The sequence below is a fragment of the Corvus kubaryi genome, unplaced genomic scaffold, assembly GCF_017639235.1.
Source record: "Corvus kubaryi isolate FWS band 111438036 unplaced genomic scaffold, C.kubaryi_AGA036_p1.0 71, whole genome shotgun sequence".
NCBI classification, from domain to species: domain Eukaryota; kingdom Metazoa; phylum Chordata; class Aves; order Passeriformes; family Corvidae; genus Corvus; species Corvus kubaryi.
In genome coordinates, this window is record NW_024582059.1 from 13,141,731 (window position 1) to 13,165,192 (window position 23,462).

At 37.3% G+C, this 23,462-nt stretch overlaps 1 protein-coding gene across 6 annotated transcripts in view; it reads right to left on the reverse strand.

Moving 5' to 3' along the window:
- CCSER1 (coiled-coil serine rich protein 1) overlaps positions 1 to 23,462 on the reverse strand; it is a 629,908-nt gene that overhangs the window by 497,309 nt on the left and 109,137 nt on the right. For all 6 annotated transcript variants that reach the window (XM_042049677.1, XM_042049676.1, XM_042049678.1 and 3 more), the window contains exon 4: positions 13,715 to 13,808. In XM_042049677.1, the coding sequence (XP_041905611.1) occupies positions 13,715 to 13,808 (94 nt within the window). The remainder of the gene's footprint in view (positions 1 to 13,714; positions 13,809 to 23,462) is intronic.

The window sequence follows — 23,462 nt, forward strand, 5'->3', positions numbered from 1 at the left end:
TTTTGAGAAAACAGCAATTTTTATGGACTAAAACTCACAAGGGAGGAGTATTTTCTGAACACTTTTTTTCCTCAAAAAGATATTTTAATTTAAATAAGCACACTGTGCTTTGCTACCAATTCTAATTTTCCTTGCAACATAAATAAAAATTTTGTATTATCTTCAAATCTCCTCCTTTCAATATCCATTCTTGGAAAACACCTGAAATTAAACAGAGATGGCATGCCCAAATTTATTTTTTGGAAAAATAATCATTACCCACAATATGACCTTTTGTTCCTCTAAACTATGCTGCTATTGCTAATAAATCAGTCCATACATTAGCTATAACTACGAATTTCCTATGCAGTTCAGTCTTTTACCATATGTTAGCAATACTGTACTCACATATACTTTTAGCCACAGCACAATTGTATTTAAGGCAAATTACAGAACCTGAGTAGCTATAAAAAAATCAGTCTCACAGGAGGCACTGGATGTAACAAGTTCAGGCTCTAAGGACTGAGGTCACTTATGAATGAGCTTAAATCGAAGTGTACAATCCCCCTGACTTCAGGGGAGGTAGTTATGGGCCTTAGGCTAAATATATTCTTAATTCTCCACTGAGATGTTCTCAAAGCAAATTCTTGAAGCACCAAAAAATTCCTGTTTCCCAAAGGAAAAACATGTTTTTTCTAGTAATCAAGGATACACCAGTAATGTTTTTCCCCAAAAGTAATGAACATGCATTTATACAAATGAGTGAGGACATAGAATAAATTTGAATCTATAATGAACTCTAAAAGGCTAGATCAAAGGGCTAAGTGGTAAATGTAAAACATGCTGAATCATCCTTCATACAGATAAGAAGCTGAACAGAATAGTAAATGCAGTGACCTAAGCACTGATCAGATATCAAAATTTCAAATAAATTTTTGCAGCAGAAAGTATAGGGACAATTTATTCCTACACATAATTAGAAAGGACTCTAATCTCCAAGGACTTCTGAGGACTCCAGAATGCCTAAACTGTAATTTATAAATACAACTAGCATTATTAAATAATCATGGTGATTCCATTCTACAACATAAGAAACAAAACAGTCTACTGGGAGACAGAATTCTTCATCATTATAGCTGTAAAAACCTGTCAAACTTATCTCAGCTGTCCAGACTTCTAAGCCTGAAAGCAAGACTTACCATCTTTGACCTACAGTTTCAAATATTAGTTACCTGAATAAACTTAACTGAAATCAAGAACTAATCAAAGGTTGAAAATATACAGGCTGTCTGCATCTCACACCTCAATATGAGCTGTGAACCAGAATGCACAGTAGAAAGAAGCCCATCGAGCCACATTTCTTTAATAGAACGCAAACAGAATTAGGTCAAGGACTAAAGATGACAAAGTAATGGTGGTTTTTTGCATGACAGCTCCAAAATGAGCTGAATTTGCAGAAGTAGTAACTGATTTTATAAATCTGTAATCATAATAAATCCAAATGCCATCTAAGGTAACATAGGCTCCTGCATATTTCAGGAAACTACAGAAAGCTTGGCAGGTAAGAGAAGAAAATATGTGCTAAATGTGACTGTGGAAGGGGAAGCAAAATAACCTCACTTCTAGTTAAGAAGAAAGTGACATGACTGGAAGTATCTTTCTTTACCTACAACTTGAAAATACGGGAAATATAAATTCTCCCACTGAAAGGAAGCGCAGTGTTTTCTGCCACCTCCCCGGCCTTGCTGCATATCCTTTGCGACCCGTCTAGCACCACACCACTGAGCTGATTCAGCAGCTCATTATTCCAAGGGAAGAAATCCTCAGGAGCTTCTCTTGCAGATGAGGTAAGAGTGCAGGCTGCTGTGAAACTAGATGCACCACCTAACACAGGTCTCCATCACTCCTTCCTCTGTGTTTGCTGCGGGGATGAGGGTGAGCAGCACATGCAGGAGGAACACATGCGTTACAGACCACCCCTGCTCATGAACCCCACAGCCTGCAGAACACAAATTACCTGGGTTTCTTTCAACCTCTTGATTTCTTTTCAGAAGAGAGGGACAGAATAATACTTCTGCTGGTATTGGAAAGCTGGGAGAGTTTGAAAAATTCTTTTAAGCTGCTTGTCATATATCATTCCGAACCAAATTTAGAGAAACTTCATTCCAAAGCATATTATTTTTCCCAGAAGCTAAAAGTGAAATTTTTCCATACCAGTTTTCCTTCTTACCTCTATTCATTTCTTGCCCCCTTTCCGTTTACCCCTACTCTTTATGACCTTTGTGAACTCAGTGTCAAAGGATCACAGGATGAGTTCCCATAAAAATTCAGTACAAGGCAATGACTTTTGCCTGGTCAACCTTGTCCCACAGCCAAAACCATCCCTCTTCCAGATGCTCAAAAACACAGCCACCAGTTTCTCCATGTAACTCCACACAGCCCATCTGTGAATACAAGTCTGCTGTATTTGCAAACTGAGGGGTTTGACTGAATATGCTTAGAACCAGGAGCTATTTGCATTTAATCCAGCACATGCTGACAGTAAGATGGTTAAGTAATGTATTTATGTCATTGTAGCTTAAACCCCATAATTTACAAGTACATCACATCAGTAAGAAGCATAAAGAATACTTTTTCCTGAACCCCCAATCCTGCAAAAAACTACAAATGAGACAAACAAATTAAAGATTAAGTAGGGAAGAAAACAATGAAATTGAACCTTCGAAATCGAGTTATTTCGTGTCTTATTCAAGAAGAAAATGTATTAGAAATACAGAGACTTGTCAAAACTATTTTCTGTGAAATTAACAGCTTTGGGAAAAAGCACAAAAATAATATTATAACACAGCTGTACTTTCATTTTATCTACTGCCTGCTTTTCAATCTCCAAATAAGTATATTTTTATAGTGAATTGCTTTTTTTTAAAGAAAAACCTCTGTGAGAAAAAAATTGGTCAAGTCAGGTAGATGTTCAACAGGATAATCATGATGCCTGGGCTTTTAACAGTCGGCAAAATCAATCTATTATAATAAAAAGAAGTTTACTACCAACTTTTTTTTCTTTCACAACAGTTTCTCAGGCCCTAGGGCCTCTCTGGTTTCCTTAGCCTTTGCAAAGACATTGCTTTAATCCTTTTTTTCCTAAAACACACGTGAACTGTGTTTGCAGGGCTGGAAAGATTTAGAAAGAGAAGTGAAAATGAGCACATTATCCATCCTGCAACCAAAGAGCACTACACTTATTTACCATCAATTTTCTGTTTCATTTCTCACCATTCCAGATTCGGCAGTTACTGTATCACAAACAAGCACCACTATCCAAAGCTGGATGTAAGGAATTAAAGCATTTTGAACACTGAAACAGCTCAGAGGAATGCCTTTGGTCTGTCAGGTGTTTCACATTTATGTACATGGCTAGTCCTTAGGTACAGACATTTATACAAAGGCTACTTTAAGCACACACACACACAGCACCATGGGCTGAGGGATGCTGCATGGGGCCAGTGTCCAGTAACCAACTTTTCACAGCCTAGTGCATGGTTCAGCAACTCCTTAAATATCAAACTCATAAATGCTTAGTGCTGTGTAAAAAAAAAAAAAAAAAGTTTAGGGATACCCACAGATGCACACAGATTTGGTGTAATGACAATTTGTGTATGACTTGCCACTTGCAGATCCATGCATATACGTGTTACCCACCCTGCAACCAAACACTTGTTTCTTGTTCTTAAACGTGCATTCAGAATATTTCCCACTGTAACCACACTTTCCTTTTAATCTCAACTGGAAACAGAATCTATTTCCCAAAGACATCACAACATTATGAAAACAGGGGGGGAAAAGAGCCCCAAACCCCATAACACTGATGTTACCCTCAGTAGGCACAAGGAATGCATTGTCCTTTCACAAAGCTACTGGAGCAGTGGCAGGCAAACTTTGCTTTGACAAACTTTCATTGTAAAGCTTTGACAAACTTCCATTGTAAAGCTGTTCCCTACAGTAAGGGCTGCATGGAAGAATTCTGAGAACTGGAATGTGTTAAGGAGATGGCTGGGCATTATTCACTTTGGGTCATATTGAACATTCCTAAAATAAGCCTAAGTACACAAGGTACAACCAGAAAATTTCTTCAAGGTTACCTTTCAGAGTTTATCTCAAATTGTTCCCTTGGCAAAGAAAGGTGTACAATGTCCTTACTGCAGAAAACGAGCTAGGCTATACAAACCAAAATCAAAGGCTTCTTTCTAGGAGTCCCCAAGAGGACAAAACATTCTCAGGAAGACCCTGTACTCCCAACCAACCTCCAAAGCATTTTTTACCTATTGATCCTCCCTCTAAAGCCAAACCTAAGTTGCAATAAATCTCAGGGCTTACTACCTGCACAGCATTTATTTGAGAATTCCTTCCCCCTCAAGGGAAGTTGGAGGTTAAAACATAAATAAAATTCAACAAAATCCAAACAATATGAAGTATTTGACAGAACATTCACAGGGACAAAAGAAGTGACAACAGGCTCTCTCATCACAACAGATTCAGGTAAAGACATACAACAATAAAGTCACCTAATATGTTCAAACACTACAGCAGATTTGACCCAATCTTTCAGCAATGATGGATTTTGGAAATATTTAAAAAGTAATTTATATTTGAGCCCAAGCTTTAATTGATTAGTATGATAGGCTTTTGCAATATTTTTTCCTCCTGTTATATAAACAAATTTGTAATTTGCTTTGGCACTTTTTCTGCAGAAGAAAATAAAAAAATCACAGGAGCAGTAACAGTAGCAGACACACCAGCAACAGCAATGGCAGTGTCTGCTCCACTTCCTGGAATGACATATGAAGAGGCACAAACCAGGACATAATTGCCCTCTAAAGACTGAAATGACTCTAGTTATGGCTGCAGCTCCATCCCATTGGTATGAGTATCTCTAAACCTTTAATGCCAACCCCCCTGCCTACTGGAGTACCACTTTACGTACCACAAGTAAATTAAGTGACAAGCCCATGGTAATGCTGGAAATCACTATCAGAGAACCCACCTCAACCCAGGAGACCTAGATAGATCCAAGTTTTAACTATCAGACTACTATTTATTTCTTTACCTAAGAGTGAAGCTACAATGACCCCAGAGAAAAATATTTCAAAATGTCAAAAGCCATCAGTAACTCACATACAATTTCAGTCTGATCTTGAAGTAGGATCACTGCAGAAGTTGTATGGAAGGAGCGATTGTTTTTTATATAAAAAGAGTTATGGCTGTCCTGCAAAATAATTGTGAGCTCGTAACTGTTTCTCTTACCCCCTAAATCTCTCACAGAACTCAGAAGACAGGCCACACTCCTCTAAAGTTCTCATCACATTTTCATTTTAGCAAGACTTCGAGTCCAGATCTTTGTAAATTTCAAAAGCGGGACAGAAAAGCAGCATTTGGCATCCTACTTAAACTTTGCCATCTGGAAGTGTAGAATTGCTTTAAATAGGACAGTATGCTTTGATTTGTCATAATGTTTATTATTGCATTTATTTTCTGCCTGCAGATATTATTAAAGATGATGTTTCATCTCAATATATGTAAAAAATCAAAGGAATGAAGAAAGGCAATCTGCCTAATTTAATTACTGTCCTGGTTCTTTCAGTAAATGATGGTTGAGCATACCAATATGAATAAGGATTTGTAACTGAATGTCACACTGTAATTATGAAAGAGCAGGAAATTGAGATACAGACTCTGAATCTAATTGTTCCACGATAACCATACAAATGCATCTCACTCTATTCTTTAATGACACTGAAGTTCACGACTCTGCTCTTTTGCCCTTCTTGTCTATTAAAGAAAAAAATCTCATGGTATCTAAATTATAATGTGATGCTCTGTGATATTGCTCCACTTAACTGAGTAGGATTTACAAGTACATATCGCTAATAAAATTTGTAACAGTCAGATAGGGATCTAACATACACCATTTGAATATATCAGTCCTTCACCACTCTTCACACCAAAACAAAGAGCTAAAAATGCCAATTTGCTGATATTTTCCTTGATCCACTGACAACACACAGAACAGGCAAATTACCTATATTCCAGACATGTTTTAAACATATTCTGAGGAAAGTGCAGCTAGAAGCTAGTCTTACATGCCTCCTGTGGCTCATCAACTAGGTTTGGTTACAGCTCAACTTTTAAAGTAAAATACACTAAAAAAGATTTAGGATAAAGTTAATTTGGTAGCAGTTATAGGTTGTGGTTTGTTTTGTTTTTCTCAATTAAAACTGAAATAAGACTGCACCATTTGTTTACATAAATAAAGGAACAGAAACGGGACTCTCAATCCAGTATTTCTTTTCCAGAATATGGACCAGGGTTCTCCAGGATGCTGGAAGACTAACCTTGTACTAGCCTATGATTTCTAACTAGTTCCATTCCAATTTAACACTAGCTTCATTATTCTTCTTCTCGTTACTCTCAGCAATTTACACTTCCAGAGTCCTAAGGCAGGCCTAGCCACAAGTGTGCAATGGTTATTTGTGACTAACACAAATACGCTCTTTTTATTTGATACCACCACACATACTTCCGTTTGCAAACCCTGCAAAAATCCCTTTCCTCCATGCTCAGTGCTCTTTCAGAAACTGTAAATCATCGTTAGAAGAGTTTAGAAGATGACAAGTTTTATTTCATTCCCTGGAGACCTTAAGTTATTCCATTACTGTGCAATATTTATTAAACAATGCTTCAGGGGAAAATGTGCGGCTTAGTAGAATAGGTCATTCTGAAAATATAAAAAAGTCCCTCTGGTACAACTTTTTCTAGATATGTATTCTAGATAGTGGCATGTGACTCTCCACTCCATACTTCAAATCCATGCTGGAATTGAGATGTATGTGTGAAATCAGTCTGGCCACAGTTCTGGCTCATACTGCTTTCCCTTAACCACAGGAAGTTTGATGGAGGAATTGCAGGCATTTATTCAACATATCCTTTTCTCTTGAAAAACTGAAAACTAACATGAACGTCCCTTTTAATTGGTGCTAGGATATCTGTATAGTGCTGTAATTAATGTAGTGAATTCACACATCATTTTTTTGTTTGTTCATTATTAGTACTGCTTACTTTTTTATTACTTTATTATCCAGCATGTGTAGTGACAGTGCAAGATGCTAGTTAGCTAAATAATCTTTAAACCTGCTCTTTGGCAGAGACACAGAGCTCTCTATTACTTTACTGTCACAATCTTTATTCTGTTGAAAACCTGCAAGTACAAACCAAACTGCTATTACATATTTCAAGCAGAAATCTAAAGAAATGCTGCTCTAGTTTAACGTGATCTGTAACACAACTCTAAAAGACAGCATTCAGCAATGATGAGTGTTTCAGAAGTGCTCAAGGAGCTGAGTGTCCTGTTCCAATTAAAAATCAAAATAGGTTATTGTTCATGAACACAGAAACAATCTGCTGCCAACAACACATTCACAAGCAAAGTAATACATTCAAATTACCTAAGCATTTCTTCTCTAGTTCTAAGCAACTGTTGGATAAAAATGCATAGTTAGGGTATTTTTTTTCTATTATCCATTTAAAAGCAAATTAAAACCTCTGAAAAATTTGCTTTCCTTGCACTGACAAACTCCTGGTCAAAAAAATAACCACCAAAAGACCAAAGGAGTTTCATCACAGCACAGCACTCCTACCATCTATTAAAAAATTACTAAAAATAATTACTACATTGAATTAACAGACACAGGAGGAACTCCAAACTCACCACAGAATTTTCACACAGTTTGTTCATCACATTCAAAATAACTCAGCAACTACCTAATTAATATGACCAGGTCATTACATGAACAGTTTAGTTTGGCTGGGTGCTGATGGCAATTGATCTGCAGGCTAGCTGGATTTGAAAGAAATACAATACAAATGTGCCAGATGTTTGCTTCCTAAAAAAAAGCAGTACACTCTGCTTTTGCTGGTGAGGCTGCTAATGCCTAATGTAGTGATGTAGACCACATTCTGATATAATGAATGCCTAATCTAACATTTACATTACGTATTTTTAAGTTGTGTGTCCATCTCAAAAACCTGTCTGCCTTCCCCTCATTCTGCAAAACCCATGCTGTAATCTGCCATTTCACTGATAAACCTTGAGCAAGTACCAAAACATGTATTACCAGAGTTAAGAACAGACTTAAAATGCTTCTAACAGAGATTGTCTTAACTTAGGTTTGACCAAAATGTGTTCCATGTCTGAAATTTTTCAGTTTTTTAATAGCTAAATAACATTTTGATAGATTTTGATGGATTATAAAGTTTCATATTCATATAAAATTTCATATTTCCACTTCTTTTACCTCCAGCAAATAAAATAAATCATTTCATTTCTGAAATATGCTGGGTGAAGTAACTATGCTTCATGTGTACACTGGGTCACAGGTTTTCAGCTTAGGCTGAGGCATTAAATCCAAAACGGCCAAAGCACCAGCCGAAGACAAATCTCTCCTAAAAATTTTAGCAAGCTACATTATTCAAAACTATTCAGCAAGCATTCCAGCCACAACATGATGGATGCACAGGCCAGTCTAGGTACACAGCTAATCAATATCACACCCATGAATAGTCACTGCGTAGTGTGGAGCCTGACGGGGAAGAGACAGGAGCATGTGTTTAATATTCAGCACCAGGAGCAGTCCCCCAACTCTCAGCCGGACCGCTCGCTGCAAATCCCAGGTACACACACACATCTTTGTAGGAAGATGCAGGGCACCTGTTCCATGCCACCAATGGCAAATACTTAAGGAATTACCAAAGCCCTTGGATAGGTGTGCTTTGTGAACTTCCAGAAAAGGCTGGCATTTACTACAGTCCTGATTTAATGACAACACCAACCACATAAAACCATTTGGTTTTCAATAGGCTGTGGCACGACACCAGCACACAACTCACACACATTAACGTGCATTGCTTGAACAAATTCCCCACTGCTTGTATCACTGAATATAAAGGTCTTCCTCATGCATTTGACTAATCAATACTTGGAATCAAATCTGTCATGTTTCACAAGGGGAAAGGAAAATGAATGAGGTTAAATTAATGCTGTCACTTTCCATAAGCCTGCAATGGTTTCCCGCTATAGAAACCGCTGACTTCATTATTTTACAACCGGAAATCAACGCTGCAGCATATTTTAAAAGTCTAATTTACTTAGATTAATAAAAAAGCACCCTCAAGACTCACCACGTATGTCATATTATGCTTCATTTTAAGCATTCCAGCTTAAGAACAGTATGCAAAACTCTCAGCAAATCACACTGATTAACATTTTGAATTTGCATGCAGTAGCGCTCTGCGCTCACTAAGTACTGTATAAACATTATTTTATTAAATTTCAAAGCAATTGTGTTAGGTGGGATAATAAAAAGTCTCTGTCTTACATTCTTTATCTCTAGAATACAGCCTTTCAAACAAGCTAAAGTAGTAAATTAAAGCAGTAAACTCGCTTTTAAGGAGACAAAACCGGAAATGAGGAAATTCCAGACTTCTGAAGCCATGCTAAAACCAGGAAAGCACAGGTATCTACATCCAAAGTAGAAGCATCTGCCAGAGGTTTGCAGGTTCTCCTTACATTCTATTGTATGATTAGAGAAAAAAGTTCGGGATATTTTTTGATTTGCTAGTACTCATAAGGATTTATAGCACCTTTTTGCAGGAACCCCATTTCCTGAGGATGCTGCTGGAGGGCAACCAGCTCATTAGGGAAAAGCTGAGACAGAGCAAGAATACGAGTAAAAAATGAGTTGGGGTAATAAATAAATAAAAACTGCCGCAAACAGTGAAAGAGGTCTCTTTCTCCTTTCTATCTCTGTATTTTAATTAACACACATTCCACTTTCTGGAACAACATCTCCTTGCCTGCCAACTGGCTCGTAGCTCCTCTTAAAACTCCTTAATAGCCAATTCTCCCAGAAATCTTTCCAGTATAATCTTATTTTCTATTCATAAGTGGTCACTAAAATTATGGTAAATCAATATGATACAATTATTTTGTTAAATGAGTATTATATTGTCAGCTTCAGGACAAAGACAGAGACATATCCTCCCACTAACAAACACTTTTCTTTACAGCCACAGGAGCTAAAAGCAGAAACTACTGTAAATCGTGTCCTAACTAACAAATCTCTAAAAAACTGAAGCTCCTAATGGTGTTTAAGAGAATTCTCAAGTCACCATCAATCAACTCATCAACAGTGCTTATTAACTGGGGCAGTACTCTTCAGGACTGCTACGTTTAAATGACACAGCTTGCTGTATACGGCCTCCTGACCAAGGAATAGCTTGTGATATTGAAGTTAGAAATGTGATGTTAGCCCTTGTCTTCATGCAATTTGTCATTATCAATTTTCATAGCCTTTTGAAGAATAGTTATTCTTAGCTATTCCTTAGTTATCCCTCTGTAACAACTGAAGAAAGAACTGAGTAATTTTCCAATTATACCTCTTCATATTTCAATCTATTTGCTAAAATACTGAACAGAGCTTCTCTTGGAACATTTCTCCCCATAGTAACTCCCCAGAGAATTGTTCATCAAGAGCCACATGGGGTATAAGTGAATGGCAATATGGCTCTAGGACTGATGGTCTTAACCAAGTAAATGCTACAATCAGCATCTGTATATAGAACATCAACAGGATTTTTATTGTACTACAAATAGTCACAGTACTGCTAATACCTTTAACTTTCAGAAGAGCATAATTTTAATGTTTCCATTAAAAAAACGGCATTTTGTGCAGTATTTGTATACTCGTGAACACCTTTATTTTGATAACAGACTAAGAACACATGCATTAACTCTCAGTTGACTTCAGCATGAAGATACTCAGATACCTTGCAAGTATTAGAGAAACTTGTTAGGAAGGTAAAAAAACAGTGCAATAAAATGGCTTAAATATGTAAAGCTGACATAACATAAGTTATACAGGATAGACAGCACATACCCACAAGGAAAAGGAGGCTCACAAATCTGTATGTCTGCAATTGTCTTGACTGAATTTTACTGAAGCGAGCCATAGGTAAACTCTCAAGCCCATTGTTTTGAAAAAGCCTTTACAAAGAGTTCAACAAACCTGCTACTGGCAAAAATTACGGAAAATCATCTACTCTACACCAGTCATATACTCCAAGAATTAAACAGTCCTTTGGTTTTATTCAAATGCCATTAGAATAATATATTCTACGATAACAGTACTGGCTCATCCACCATGTGCAATCTGTTGTCTTCTTGTTTCTGAAGTGGGCAGGATTAAAGAACTTTTAAAAAACATACACTGCCTCCCAATTACCTGAAAGAGCTTAGATGTACACACCCAAAAGTATGATCACTTTCAATCTGATGCACTTACAAAAGTGCAAAGCTCTGCATTAAATTAACTGTATGTCTTCAACATGATCCTGATGCCTGTAGAAAAAATTGCATTAAAAATATTTGATAATATAACTTAAATGAAGAAGTTTAGAAGAATTCTATTCAGGTATGAATAGAGATGCCTCTTGGAAGAAAACAATGAAGCCCGGAAATGAAAACAGAGAGTGGACTGACTTGGAATTAGTAAAAAAGAATTTTTGTTGAATTCTTAAATCCTGGAAGTTGGCTACAACACAGGAATCAGAAAAGCGATTTGTTAAAAGTGTTCTGATGTCAGTATCTAGTTCAAGGCTTTTATGCACTTCAGTGGTATTCAAACGGTAAATCACTAAAAATCAAGCACATTACCTCAATATCTTAATGCAAATTAAGATGATGACTTACAACCACACTAACCGTTTTGTGCCACATCCTAATGCAATATAAAGACATCAGCTTTATTTGGTGAAATTGAGTCTACTCATACTGTGGCTCTATCTTTCCAAGTCTTAAAAACAACTGTGACAGCTAGGGAAATCCTAAATTTTTTGCAGCTAGATTCACCACCAAACAAATAAAACCAAACAGCAAATATTACTAAAATAAACACATTTGTGTTAAAAGACAATGCGCATACTGCAACGTGTCTCTCTACATTAGGGCTCAGAATAGAAATGGTCACCATTCTTCAAAGGACAATGTTTTAAAAGCACCTCATTTGCTCTGGATAATGAGCCAAGAGCAGGAAGAATTTGTGTCATATCACATCTCCATCTTAATTACTTCTCCATCAAGTACGTCGCTCAGACATTATTATCTTAACTGTTCCAGAAGCTGCTACAAATCTTTGTAATCATATACTGGACATAACTTTTCTTTCACTGTTGATTCAGTGCTTTGAAAAAAAAGAAGGAAAACAAAGGTCAAGCCAAGTGCAACATGTTAGGGAAGTTTATTTATGGAAAATGGTTCTGCCAGTTAATTTGTTTCCAGCAGGTCCAGGGAATACGTAAGTCTAAACCCCATATGATTGCATGTTATAAAATGTAATCTTTGGTTTTTAGGCTTTTTGAAATCATATTTCTTTATCTGTCATTTTACTTTCTGTAACCAGTTAATAGCATTATTCAGTACAGGTTAGAAAGCACCTTTTCTGTGCAGTTCATTTGCTGCATCCCAGCTCCCAATAATTTAGAAAACTATGATCATGCACATATTACTGCTGCAACACTCCCTACTCTCTACGAAAGAAAACGGAACAGCTGTTTCATTCTGTAAGTAGATACACAAACGGGTTTAAAAAGCACAGTACAATGGTTAAACAGAATTATCATAGAGATAACGCAGATATGTTCACAGAATAATCATACACAGAAAATATCAAAAAGGAGCATAACTCAAGCATCTTATCTGTAACCATTGCTAAATTTCCATCAAAGAAGGGACCAGAACTGAAGATGGTCCACACCAGCCAGCACATGTCTCAAAAACCCCACTTCCACATGAGTCTGCAGGAATGTGCACTTTGGGCACCTACATGGGTGAATGGAGAAACTGGGATCAGGGAACAGCAGGTAAAAGAGAGGGTGAGAATTACTCATGCTTCAACACACAGCACTGTCAGAAGAGAACACTGCAACAGAATAAACTCAGAACTCTACCTGGGATCAAGCACAAATCTCACACAGGCTTGAAGACTCTCCAAACCCTGCTGAGTTAGCAGGACTTCTCCTATTCATAGACAAGGCCCTGCTGTCTCACATCCCAGCCAAAGGAAATGCAGCATTCCTCACTGCAGGTCCCTCAACTTACCTTGCATAATCCTATTATAAAATGGTAGTAAGCACAGTATATCGCAACAGTTTATTGCTATTAATCAAGACAGTGCAAGAGGGCTTTAACCAACCATGAGAAAAACGATCAAGTTACACTCATGTTTCAACCCAAACCTTTATTTCAAGAATTTTATTCTGGCACACACAAAATGTGATCACAATTATTCCAGCAATGCTCTTTTTGTTAAGTGTCTGGGGTAGGCAGCAGCCATTTTAGGTATTTAGAAAAACAGATGGGTCTGCCCTCAGTACTGAAATTCTTCTGTAGCTGTAAAAATCACTTCCATTTCATAACTGACCATATGAAGTCCTAGTGCTGTGTAAAGAGCCTTTTTCTGATTAATTACAAACACATTTAGAAATAACGCTAAGAAATGAATACCACTCTTCCCCTTCCAAGAAAATTACTTCTTTTTATTTCCAAGTAATTGTACTGCACGTATTTACCTTGTATTTCTAGAATAACAATACCTCACTGAAGACAGGCAGAGTTTATCTGACTTACCAGAACGATGGTGATGCTGCTCTTCCAGGAACTCCAAGTCAAGCATTAAGTCATCTTCATCCAACTCACAGGAACCCAAGTTATTCAAAACATCCTAGTTTAGATTATAAAAAAATAAGAAAGAAAAGTAAAAGAAGCATTTAGACAGATGTTTTAGCCAAATTGCTCTCCACAAAATAATTTCCAATCAGATCTGGAAAACATATCTAAGCAGGAGCTACAGAAAATTTTTCTGCTTACATTAGACTTGTTAGAAATTGTATCAAACAACTGTCCAAGGTGAAATGTGTTTGTCACTGTTCTCTTTTTAGAGGTTCTCAGATATCTAACAAAAAACCCCAGAAGTACAAGTAATACCATCTACCCGACTTTTTTTTTTTTTTTACTGTTCAGTGATGGTTTTGTGTCTCTGCAAGTTTAAGCATAACTTTTTATGAAGAATAAAAGTGTTATTTTTAGCACAACATAAAAGTATCAGTGCATGTTTTTTATTAAATTTTGAAATTCTAAGCACTGCCTGCCCTTACCAATATGCTTCGAAGAGAGATTTACTGTTCTATTTATCCAAAGGATAATGAGACACTAATTTAGCATAAACAGGAAATTCAGGCATGAATTATCAACTCATGAATTTTTAAGTATTTACGTGGGTGGCAAAGGCTTACATAGACAGAGAAGAAATCTGACTCTGAAGTGTAGCTGCTTAGGCCCCCATTACTATTTGGTGATTAATTTTGTTTGCCAGGTCTTAACCACAGACAGATAAGGCAGGTTAACACACAGGGATAGTCATTCTCAATCTTCTTCCCATGTGTATTTTATTCTATGGCAATTTCTTTTGACCTGGTAATACACCCATTTTCTCCACAGTCACCAACACCTAATCAAAGCTAATACAATGCCTTCTCAAGCTGCTTTAGCATTTTGTTTGCTAACCAACAAGCAATATTGCAGGGCTCAATTCTTCAGTCCATCCACAGGCAAGTAAGCCATTAGTTGCTGCATGGGATGGATGCTGGCACCCTATGCACTGCACATGCTCCCAACACTAATATAACTAATGTAACATGACAAATTGGTGTGAAAGAGGCCAGGTTATCGTCCCAAAGCACTGAGCTGCCTGGGAGATCTCTGCAAAGCAATCTGCTGTAATGAAAGTAGACAAATATGACAGTAGGATACATTAAACCAGTAAAAGCCCTTCTTGATTTCAGTTCCAACAATTATTTTTTTGGTGCCTTCTAATTATTTTAAGTATTTTCCCACCACAATACATGTCACCTCTTATTCCTACTCACCACTTGCACCTATTCAACCCTTTGGAGTAATTATTTCTTCAAACTCTGTTTTCTACTTTTTCACAAACAACACACAGGTAACACAAGAACTTTTTCTTGCATTCTTTCCCTGACTTACCATCAGCACAAGAAACCTCTTATGAGAGACAGAATCCCTTGCTAATGCTGTTGATACATTTTTTGCTCCTATTTTAAATTTAGATGCTATTATGCACTCAGGCTTAATCAAATGGTATATTAAACTCAGAGAACGTATGACATACTTTGTTTATATATTGTTTTATCAATGTAACAAAAAAAAAATTGGTGAAAATGTCCAGAAGAACAAACCCTGCAATTTTTAAGCAACAGCTAAAAGTTTTTCATGCCAATAAAGGCAAAACGTAAAAAGGTTGGAGTACACAGGTTTGTTCTTTACATTAAAATTATTGTCTATATTACAGTTGATCAACTGAATCCATTGATATTAATGCTGAGCATCCTTTGATAAGCTATACTAGCAAGGAGCAACGAATTCATGCTAATTGAGCATCTCCTACATCTTATGCAGTAATTTATGTGTGGGCTGAAATCCTGGGAGATTGCTTGCAAAATCACAGTGACTCACAGCCTTCATCAAGAAACAAATTCCATTTGATTTGGAATTAACAAACACAAACAGAAACACAATTTTCTAAACCGAAGAGTTGAAGAACCGTTTAAGAGGGACCAAAAGAAAAAAGTTTGTATTCAACTCTCCTCCAGCTCATTACTGCCTTTAAGGAAGATCTTCACTTCCAGTAACGCTCCGAGTGGAGGCAAACCTTGCTCCATCTATCCTCTCTGTTCTGCAAGGCTGATGTACATCCTGCTCCACACAACAGCACCTCTTCTCATCCACCTGAGCTGAGGGCTCCCAGCTGCCCTCCCAAAGCACATCTGACCCCTTTGCCTTCCTTTTCCTACAGCCTCTTCAACTGCATCAACAACAGCAGGCAAGCTAAAGTGACAAAGAAAAGCCCCGCCCGGGTGCATTCTTCTTGTAAGTACCTCCTCCAGGGAAGTAGTCTCTCTCTGTTCCCAGGAGTTCACTTGTTCTTTATAAAGGGACATATCAGAGGACTGGGACCAAACAAATTAAAAGCAGCTACTGTCCATCATGGCAAGAACAAGGGCTTTGATAGGGCTGCTCCACCACCAAGTATGTCAATGATGGCAGTCCAGCTGATGCCCTGCTCTAATCGCCCACACGTGGACAGAGTTCTTCCATGGACACAAACCAAAAGCAACTCAAGAATGCATAAAAGCCCACCCAAGCAGAGAGCATTAGTTAGATCCCCAAGGCTGTTCTAACTAAGTAATATTTTCTGAAAACATGGTATTAGAAAATAAGAGCGCCAAGCTCTCAGAGTGACCTGCCTAATGCCACAGAACAGCTCCGTGGTACCGCTGTGAGTACACACCAATGGCCTCTGTCCCTCTGCTTCCTCACCAGGATTCATTACTCTTTGTTGCTATGACAATTAGCAAAAATTGAAATTTCCTTTAAAGTTTAATATCTCTTGACCCTTTGCCCATTCTTCGCCTCACCACTGCTGCAGCAGTCTTTGAAGAATAACACAATTAAATATTTAAAAAAAATAAAATAAGAGAGATCGAGCCCTAAAGAGCATTCCAAGTGAATAGTTTCAAGGCTTTGCTAGAGACAGAAAAAGAAATTAATTCTTCCATCAAGGTCTCAAGGAACCATTTGTTCTCTATTTAGGATGGCATACCTTTTATTTATTTTAGTAGGGAAACCATTTAGTTAAGGCACAACCTCAGAGCAAAAAACCTCTTTATTGACTCTGTAATAGCCCCTCAGAAGCCTTAAGATGTACTCCCTACTCCCACTATCTGCTTGACTTCTACTACTATTTTGCCTTTATAATAGACTCAAAATTAACATGATGGTGCTTTTTTCTTCTAGTCAATCTGGAAGCTGATCATAACCTGTGAGAAGAGCATGTGAACACACTTAGTCAATCATTTGCCCACATGTCTCAGTTTTTCCTGGTCAACACAGCCTGTAACCAGTTTAAAAACTAATAAACTCAGTTTGCCAACCATCCTTTCCACCTTTGACTTGGTGGCCTACGACTGTTATTTTAAAAAGTTTCTATTCAAACAAGAATTTAGCAGTGATAATTTAAACATTACTAACTCAGAATAAAAAGCAGTGATTCGTACAATGGCTCAGATATGTTTGATAACCAATAGTGGCTGTAAGCAGAACAGGATGCTAAACCAAGAATATTTCAAGGTACCAGTGACTTCTTATAAACAAATTTCATATTTAAAATTCTTTCAGCAACCACAAGTATAAACTACTATTTTCATCTGACAGCTGAGTATCTTAGATAGGACTCACTGAATTCAATGGTACTCAACTTAGTCTGGGCCTAATCACAAATTTCTTAACATTCTTAAGTAATATGACCTAAGAATGGTTTTAGTATCAAAAGATCCACAGTGATTTACATGGGTATAGCTCAGAAGCAGCTGAAACCTTTTCGTAATAGAGATGTACTAGGCACACAGCTCCCCCCAGCCAGTAAGTTTACTCAGGCTTGTTGAAGGGGATTTCCTTCCTACACCTTAGTACCCTACCTTCTTTCTCCCTTCCCAGTTTCCCTTCCTAATAAGGGAAACTCAAAAGATAACTAGTGCCTAATACATAAATTTTAGTCCCTTTCCAGAATAGCCAAGTATTTAATTATTTTTATACCTGTTCAGTTCAGTTCAACAACACTAAAAATGAGTCTGAAAGCTGGAATAAATAACAGCTTCAGTAGTAAATAATATAAAATGCCCAAAGCAACAGGTTGCAAATCTACCATTGGGCTTCATCAAATAATAAAAAGCAAACAACATCTCTTTATGAAGCCTCCTTTACCATGTGTTTTTTCCTAATTATTATTCCAAATAACCAACTTACACATATAAATACCTAGTGAAATTACTGCTTATGGAATTACAGAATACTTCTCTAAAAACTGACTCTGCTATTCAAAAATGGCAATAAAACACACATATGCATACACAAATACACTAACATATATTATTTTATTAAGCAATGTAATTCAATTTCACACGGACCTAGCATAACTGTATCAGTTGCCCAATACATATAAACAGAACAAGGTAAACCCATGAGTATTTATAACTAATACACAAAACCAAGTTTAATAATTGGATTTAGGTAACAAATCTGCCCCTTTGAATCAGCCAGTAATCAGTGGCACCAATCAAAAGATTCATTTCTTCATGTTTTCACACATCTTCATTCTAGACTTTTTGCTCCTAAACAGTAGAAATAATCAAGTAACAGCAAGATCCTGAAGGCTGCAGACACAGATTCTCTGTCATTACCAACATTTTTGGAGGGCTGTATCTATTATTTTGTAATTTTATTCTAATTAACTTGCAATCCCTAGTCAATGTGATACTCAAACAACTTTTGCATATTTTTCAAGTGCTATTCAGCCCTGACAAATCTTGTTTTGCTGAGCAAGGAGATGCAATTTTTTTTCCTGACCAGTGTTTTTGGTTACCACACACAGGTTGAAACTGGAGCCTTGTATTTTCCAGTGTATTTCTGGGTTCTTCTACACAGATTGAGATTTCCATTTTATTGCTGTATTGTGATACTGCAACAAAATCTTGACTATTTGCTCAGAGATTTTTCAAGAGCTTTGAGAACCTGAGGTCCAGTAAGCAACTTAAGTTACAAGACTGAAGCACTGGAATGTTTGCAATTATTCAGTTCAAAAACATTTCTCTCAGACGCATCCATGGCTAAAGAAAGTATACAGACATTAACTCCAGTTATAAACACATTGCTATAACCTTACTGTCATGAACGTGAACATATTGACTACATTTCAATCTTTAATGGATCTTTTGGTCAAGCTTTGCACTGTTTGACACTGTTTTGTCACTGCACTTCCTCTGATGCTTGCCTTGCAAAGTTCTCACTGCTGCTGCAGTTTCAACGGAGCAGTTGAGCTTTGGTCATGGGCACCCCTCTTGGAAAGCCAAGTCTTGTACAGGCACACATACACAGAGAAATGCATTTCTGCTCAACTGTCTGAAATTCTGCCCTGCTGCCTCTTTAGACTATATCAGGTAAACCCTAAACCTCAAGGGAATAATTTTTTAACACTTTTCTCCACCCCCCCCCCCCAAAATAATAGCAATGGTCTCATTTGTGTAAGTGATTATGCAGCAATCACTGGATTTTCAAAGTTATTTTTAGAACTACAAGGACAGTGTTTTAAACTCACTTTGGGTTCTGTTCTGTTTTGCTTTCCTTTCCTCTTATGTTGGCCTCTGCACTTCTTTCTAATTGTCTTCCTCTGTGTTATTGTTCTTCACTATTTTCTAAATACGAATTTTCGTATGTTATTGGTGGGAGAGGGAGGGATATTTCCAAAATGTAAGGATTTAATGTTCATGCCTCCCCATTGAAATGATGTTCTAAATGTGGTTTGTAAAATTCCTCTCAGAGTGTAACAGTATGTTAATATTTAATTTTACAGATTCCTTTTTTCCTTCACTGTAGAAATATATGTGGGAGGCTATTTGAGATCAATGCTTTTACAAGAGTATATAGAAAACACACTCTAGGGAGAATAATTTGATTTTTTGTAAATTCACATGTATGACAATTCACCTGTATCTACTGAGGGTCACTGAATATCTGATGCTGGAGAAGAACAGAATTAAATACTTACTTCAAGACTGAAATGATTTCTAAAGATTGCCAAAGGATAGTACTTCACCAAAATTGTATTCAAAAAAGGAACATGGCATACAATCAGCATAAGAATGAAAACTGAGACATACTCAAGGAAAAAGAAAGACCTTGAGCTATTTAAAGTAATGTTAGCTGCTAGAACTGTACCTGAATAATTCATGGACATAATGAAGTATTTCCCCTTCTGCTCTCTCTCAAACACTTCAAAGGGAAATGAAAGTACATGAAATCCAGCAAACAGAAAAACTTTTAAAAACATAGAATCCCTGCCAACAGCCTAAAAATCTTTGCATCAAGTGTAAAGCTTATGGATTACTTTCATATACCAAGAGCAGCTTAAAACAGTTATTTTTTTCTGAACAGCACCACCCAGGAAGCGTATCATTCGCTACACGTATGAATTGAAGACTTCAGAAAACAAAAAATGTTGCAATGTTTGGTAAGAACATTTTCTGTACCTAACATGTGGAAGTCCAGTTATATAATAAATCAATATGCCATTAAGAACCAAAGACAGAAAATGAGCAGTGGAGGCAACTGTCTAACTACAGAGCTCAGATCCACCATAGTATTCTTCAAAATATTTTCTGCGTGCACTCTTTTGGCCGTGTAAGGGAAGAGCAGTACTCTCCATCTGATTGTTGTTTCTGCCCTTTTGATTCTCTCTGTGCATTAAATCAATGTCTGCAATGATGCTGCTCTTGCCTGAGTGATTGTAACTAAGGGACTCTCCCAACAGGTCTCAAGTTGGAACTCATACAGGGCTCACTGTACCACAGATCCAGCCGGCTCCCTGGAACTACACAAGGGGAATACAGCCAAGCCCAAGCACTGCTGGTGGCAGGACAGGACCTGCCCATGCTCCTGTCCTGCCACAGTGTCAGTCAAAAATGGAGGAGCAATAGCACAGGAATGCCACCAATAGTGAAACTGGTAGCAACACAGAAGTATTTTGTAATACTACTAAGCACAGCAATATGAATAACATGATGTTGCAAAGACTCAGAGTAGTGATGTATTTGCACAAGCCACATCTAGGAAAACATAAAAAACCTCAGAAAGATGATAACAAAGGTGATAGGACAGGCAGGAAAGGCAAGTGATGGAATCAGAACTAGTCCTCATTCCAAAAATCAGATGACCTATAGGACACGGAGATAAGGTCCCCTCCCTTTCCTTTTGGGGAGGAGGCTGATAAAGACAAAACCATCAAGGACGAGTGAGCGAAGACGAGGAAGGAAGCAGCAGCACACTTTGGATCAGGTTTCCAACACCTGAGAGAGCAGAGCCTGGCCTCCACAGACCCAGTAAGGGTGATGGCAAAGACCATCACCAGCACCCACATCCCAGCAAGACTGGCCTTGTTTCTCATCTCCTAAACAATCCCATTTTTAACTCAGCAGCCATCTTTAATTCATACACTTATATACAGGTATGGGCACATCCACTTGCAACATGCAGGCACAGATAAACAGCTCTGAAGGGAGCTGGAAGGCAACAGGTGGCCTCAGAAGTTAAGTTTTAGTTTTAAGCAATTTTAAGCATCTATCATAGCATTCTAAATCCATGTTCAAGTCAGTCCTAGATAAGGATCAGCTCTTGACAAACCTGATAAGACAGCAGTCACCTAAACCTGAATTCACAATTTGTCAAGAATATCAAAGTAAGAGCCACACTGAATATGTGCCAAAGTGTCTGTGCAGCACAAAGCCTGAGAACTGTATCTGTGAAAAAAAGGAAAAAAATGTAATTTCAGACAGAGAGGTGCTTTGCTGAATGGTCACCACTCTTTCAAATAATTTTAGAGTGTTGAGATTCACTTTGGTTGTAAACAGAATCAAGACAATGGGATTTTCAGTGTTGAAAAAGGTGTATACATTTTTCATACATCAATCTGCAATTTCATTAACAGAATCCTATGAAAAAACCCCACTCTTAAGATAAAGTATGAAAATACAGCCAAAGAAATGCAATAAAGCTTAAAGGGACAAAATAAAGCCTCCTTTAAAAGTTTTTTTTTTTCTTCCTCACTCACATACACATATGCTTTCCTCCCAGCAGAGGGATACATCTGCAACATGTAATCTGCTTTGTGGATTAGTTAATGTTTTTACAGCTTTTGTAATAGGCAAAGCATTATTCTAGTGCAGTCATTATCAGCACACAGCTTTGGGAAAGTTTTCTACACTCATGCCAGATTTTTCTGCCAAACACAGAAAAAGCTCCTTGAGCATCTCTATCCTGCATTTTTACTGGATATGATTTAGACCACTCTGTGATGCCTTAGAGATGTGAGTACCTCTAAGCAATGTCCAACAGGTTATTCAACACATGGATCTGGCAGTTATTTTCTTCCAAAACCACTCAAATTAAAAACATCACTTACATCTCAACTTTCTGTCACTTGGAACTTTGTACGTGTCCTGAAAGCACCCAAGTCAAAGCTTCAGCCAACATTTAAAGGGTCAAAATTGGCTTTATGACACGTAAAGAATCTTCAATTCTACTTTTGCCTTTTCTCAGCCAGTGGTACAGAGAGGGAAGAAAAAAAAAAAGATTCTAACCATAGAACTAGTAAGGACCTGGGTGCCATAAAGAGAAAAATTTAAAATCAGGGGATACAAGAGGAAGAAGAACCTCAGTGTTTACAGTCATGATAAACCCCTACCAATCCTATGTCAAACTCTTATTCAAAGAATATCATTGTTCTGACAAACTAGATCAGAACAATTCACCTATTGCCACAATCCAGCACCAGCCACATTCATCTGGCAGACACAGCTAAATTCAAACCCCTTTCCCCAAACAGTTACATATCAAGCTCAAGAACTGATTGGATTTTTCTTGCAAATAAAAGAATGTTCTAGTTCTATCATCTATACTGTTGGAGTCAGCACTTTTGGATACCAAATGAGGATAATCTGTTTTATGGCTTGAGCATGATTTTGTTTCTAAGAAAAGACTAAAAACTTTCTGCATATCAAAAACTCTAAACTCTTCTAGACATATGATTATATAAATATTTTTTCCTTCCCATTATTATTATAAGCCAATTATGGCTGAACTTTCCATCTCTAATTTTAAATTCTAGCCTCTGATATTGGTGATAAATCACTGAAAAGTGAGCCCTGTAAATGAAACCACAAGTGACCTTTTGGTATAGTAGTGTCATTAATGCAATATATACTAGATATGTTATGGCTAATATTATTTGAATTCTTTCTGTTTCCATGGTAACATTGGCCTACGGCTGCTCTGGTAAACAGGGGTTTATAGCATTCTTTGAGAAATTCTTCTGCTCAAATGGCATTTTTCTACTACTGCATACTTTTTTCCACTTTCTTTGGTTTGGTTTTTGTTTTGATTTTTTTCTTTTTTTATTGGAAGAAGAAGTGTAATGTCAATTACTAGAATTGCTAGCCCAGAAGAAAGATTTTTTTATTATTATTATCACAGTTGAATGGGCAGTGAATTCAGAACTTGAAGCAAGGCAAACTGTTTTAAGCTTTGACTAACGGCAGCAATACAAAATGCAACAACCCGTCTTGGAGAGTTATCGAAATCTCACAGAGACAGAAACCACAACCACTTTCTGGAAATCCTGCAATGCATACATTTTACTGGCTTTGTTCCTTCCACTGTACTTTCAAAACTTTGATGGCTAAGACATCTG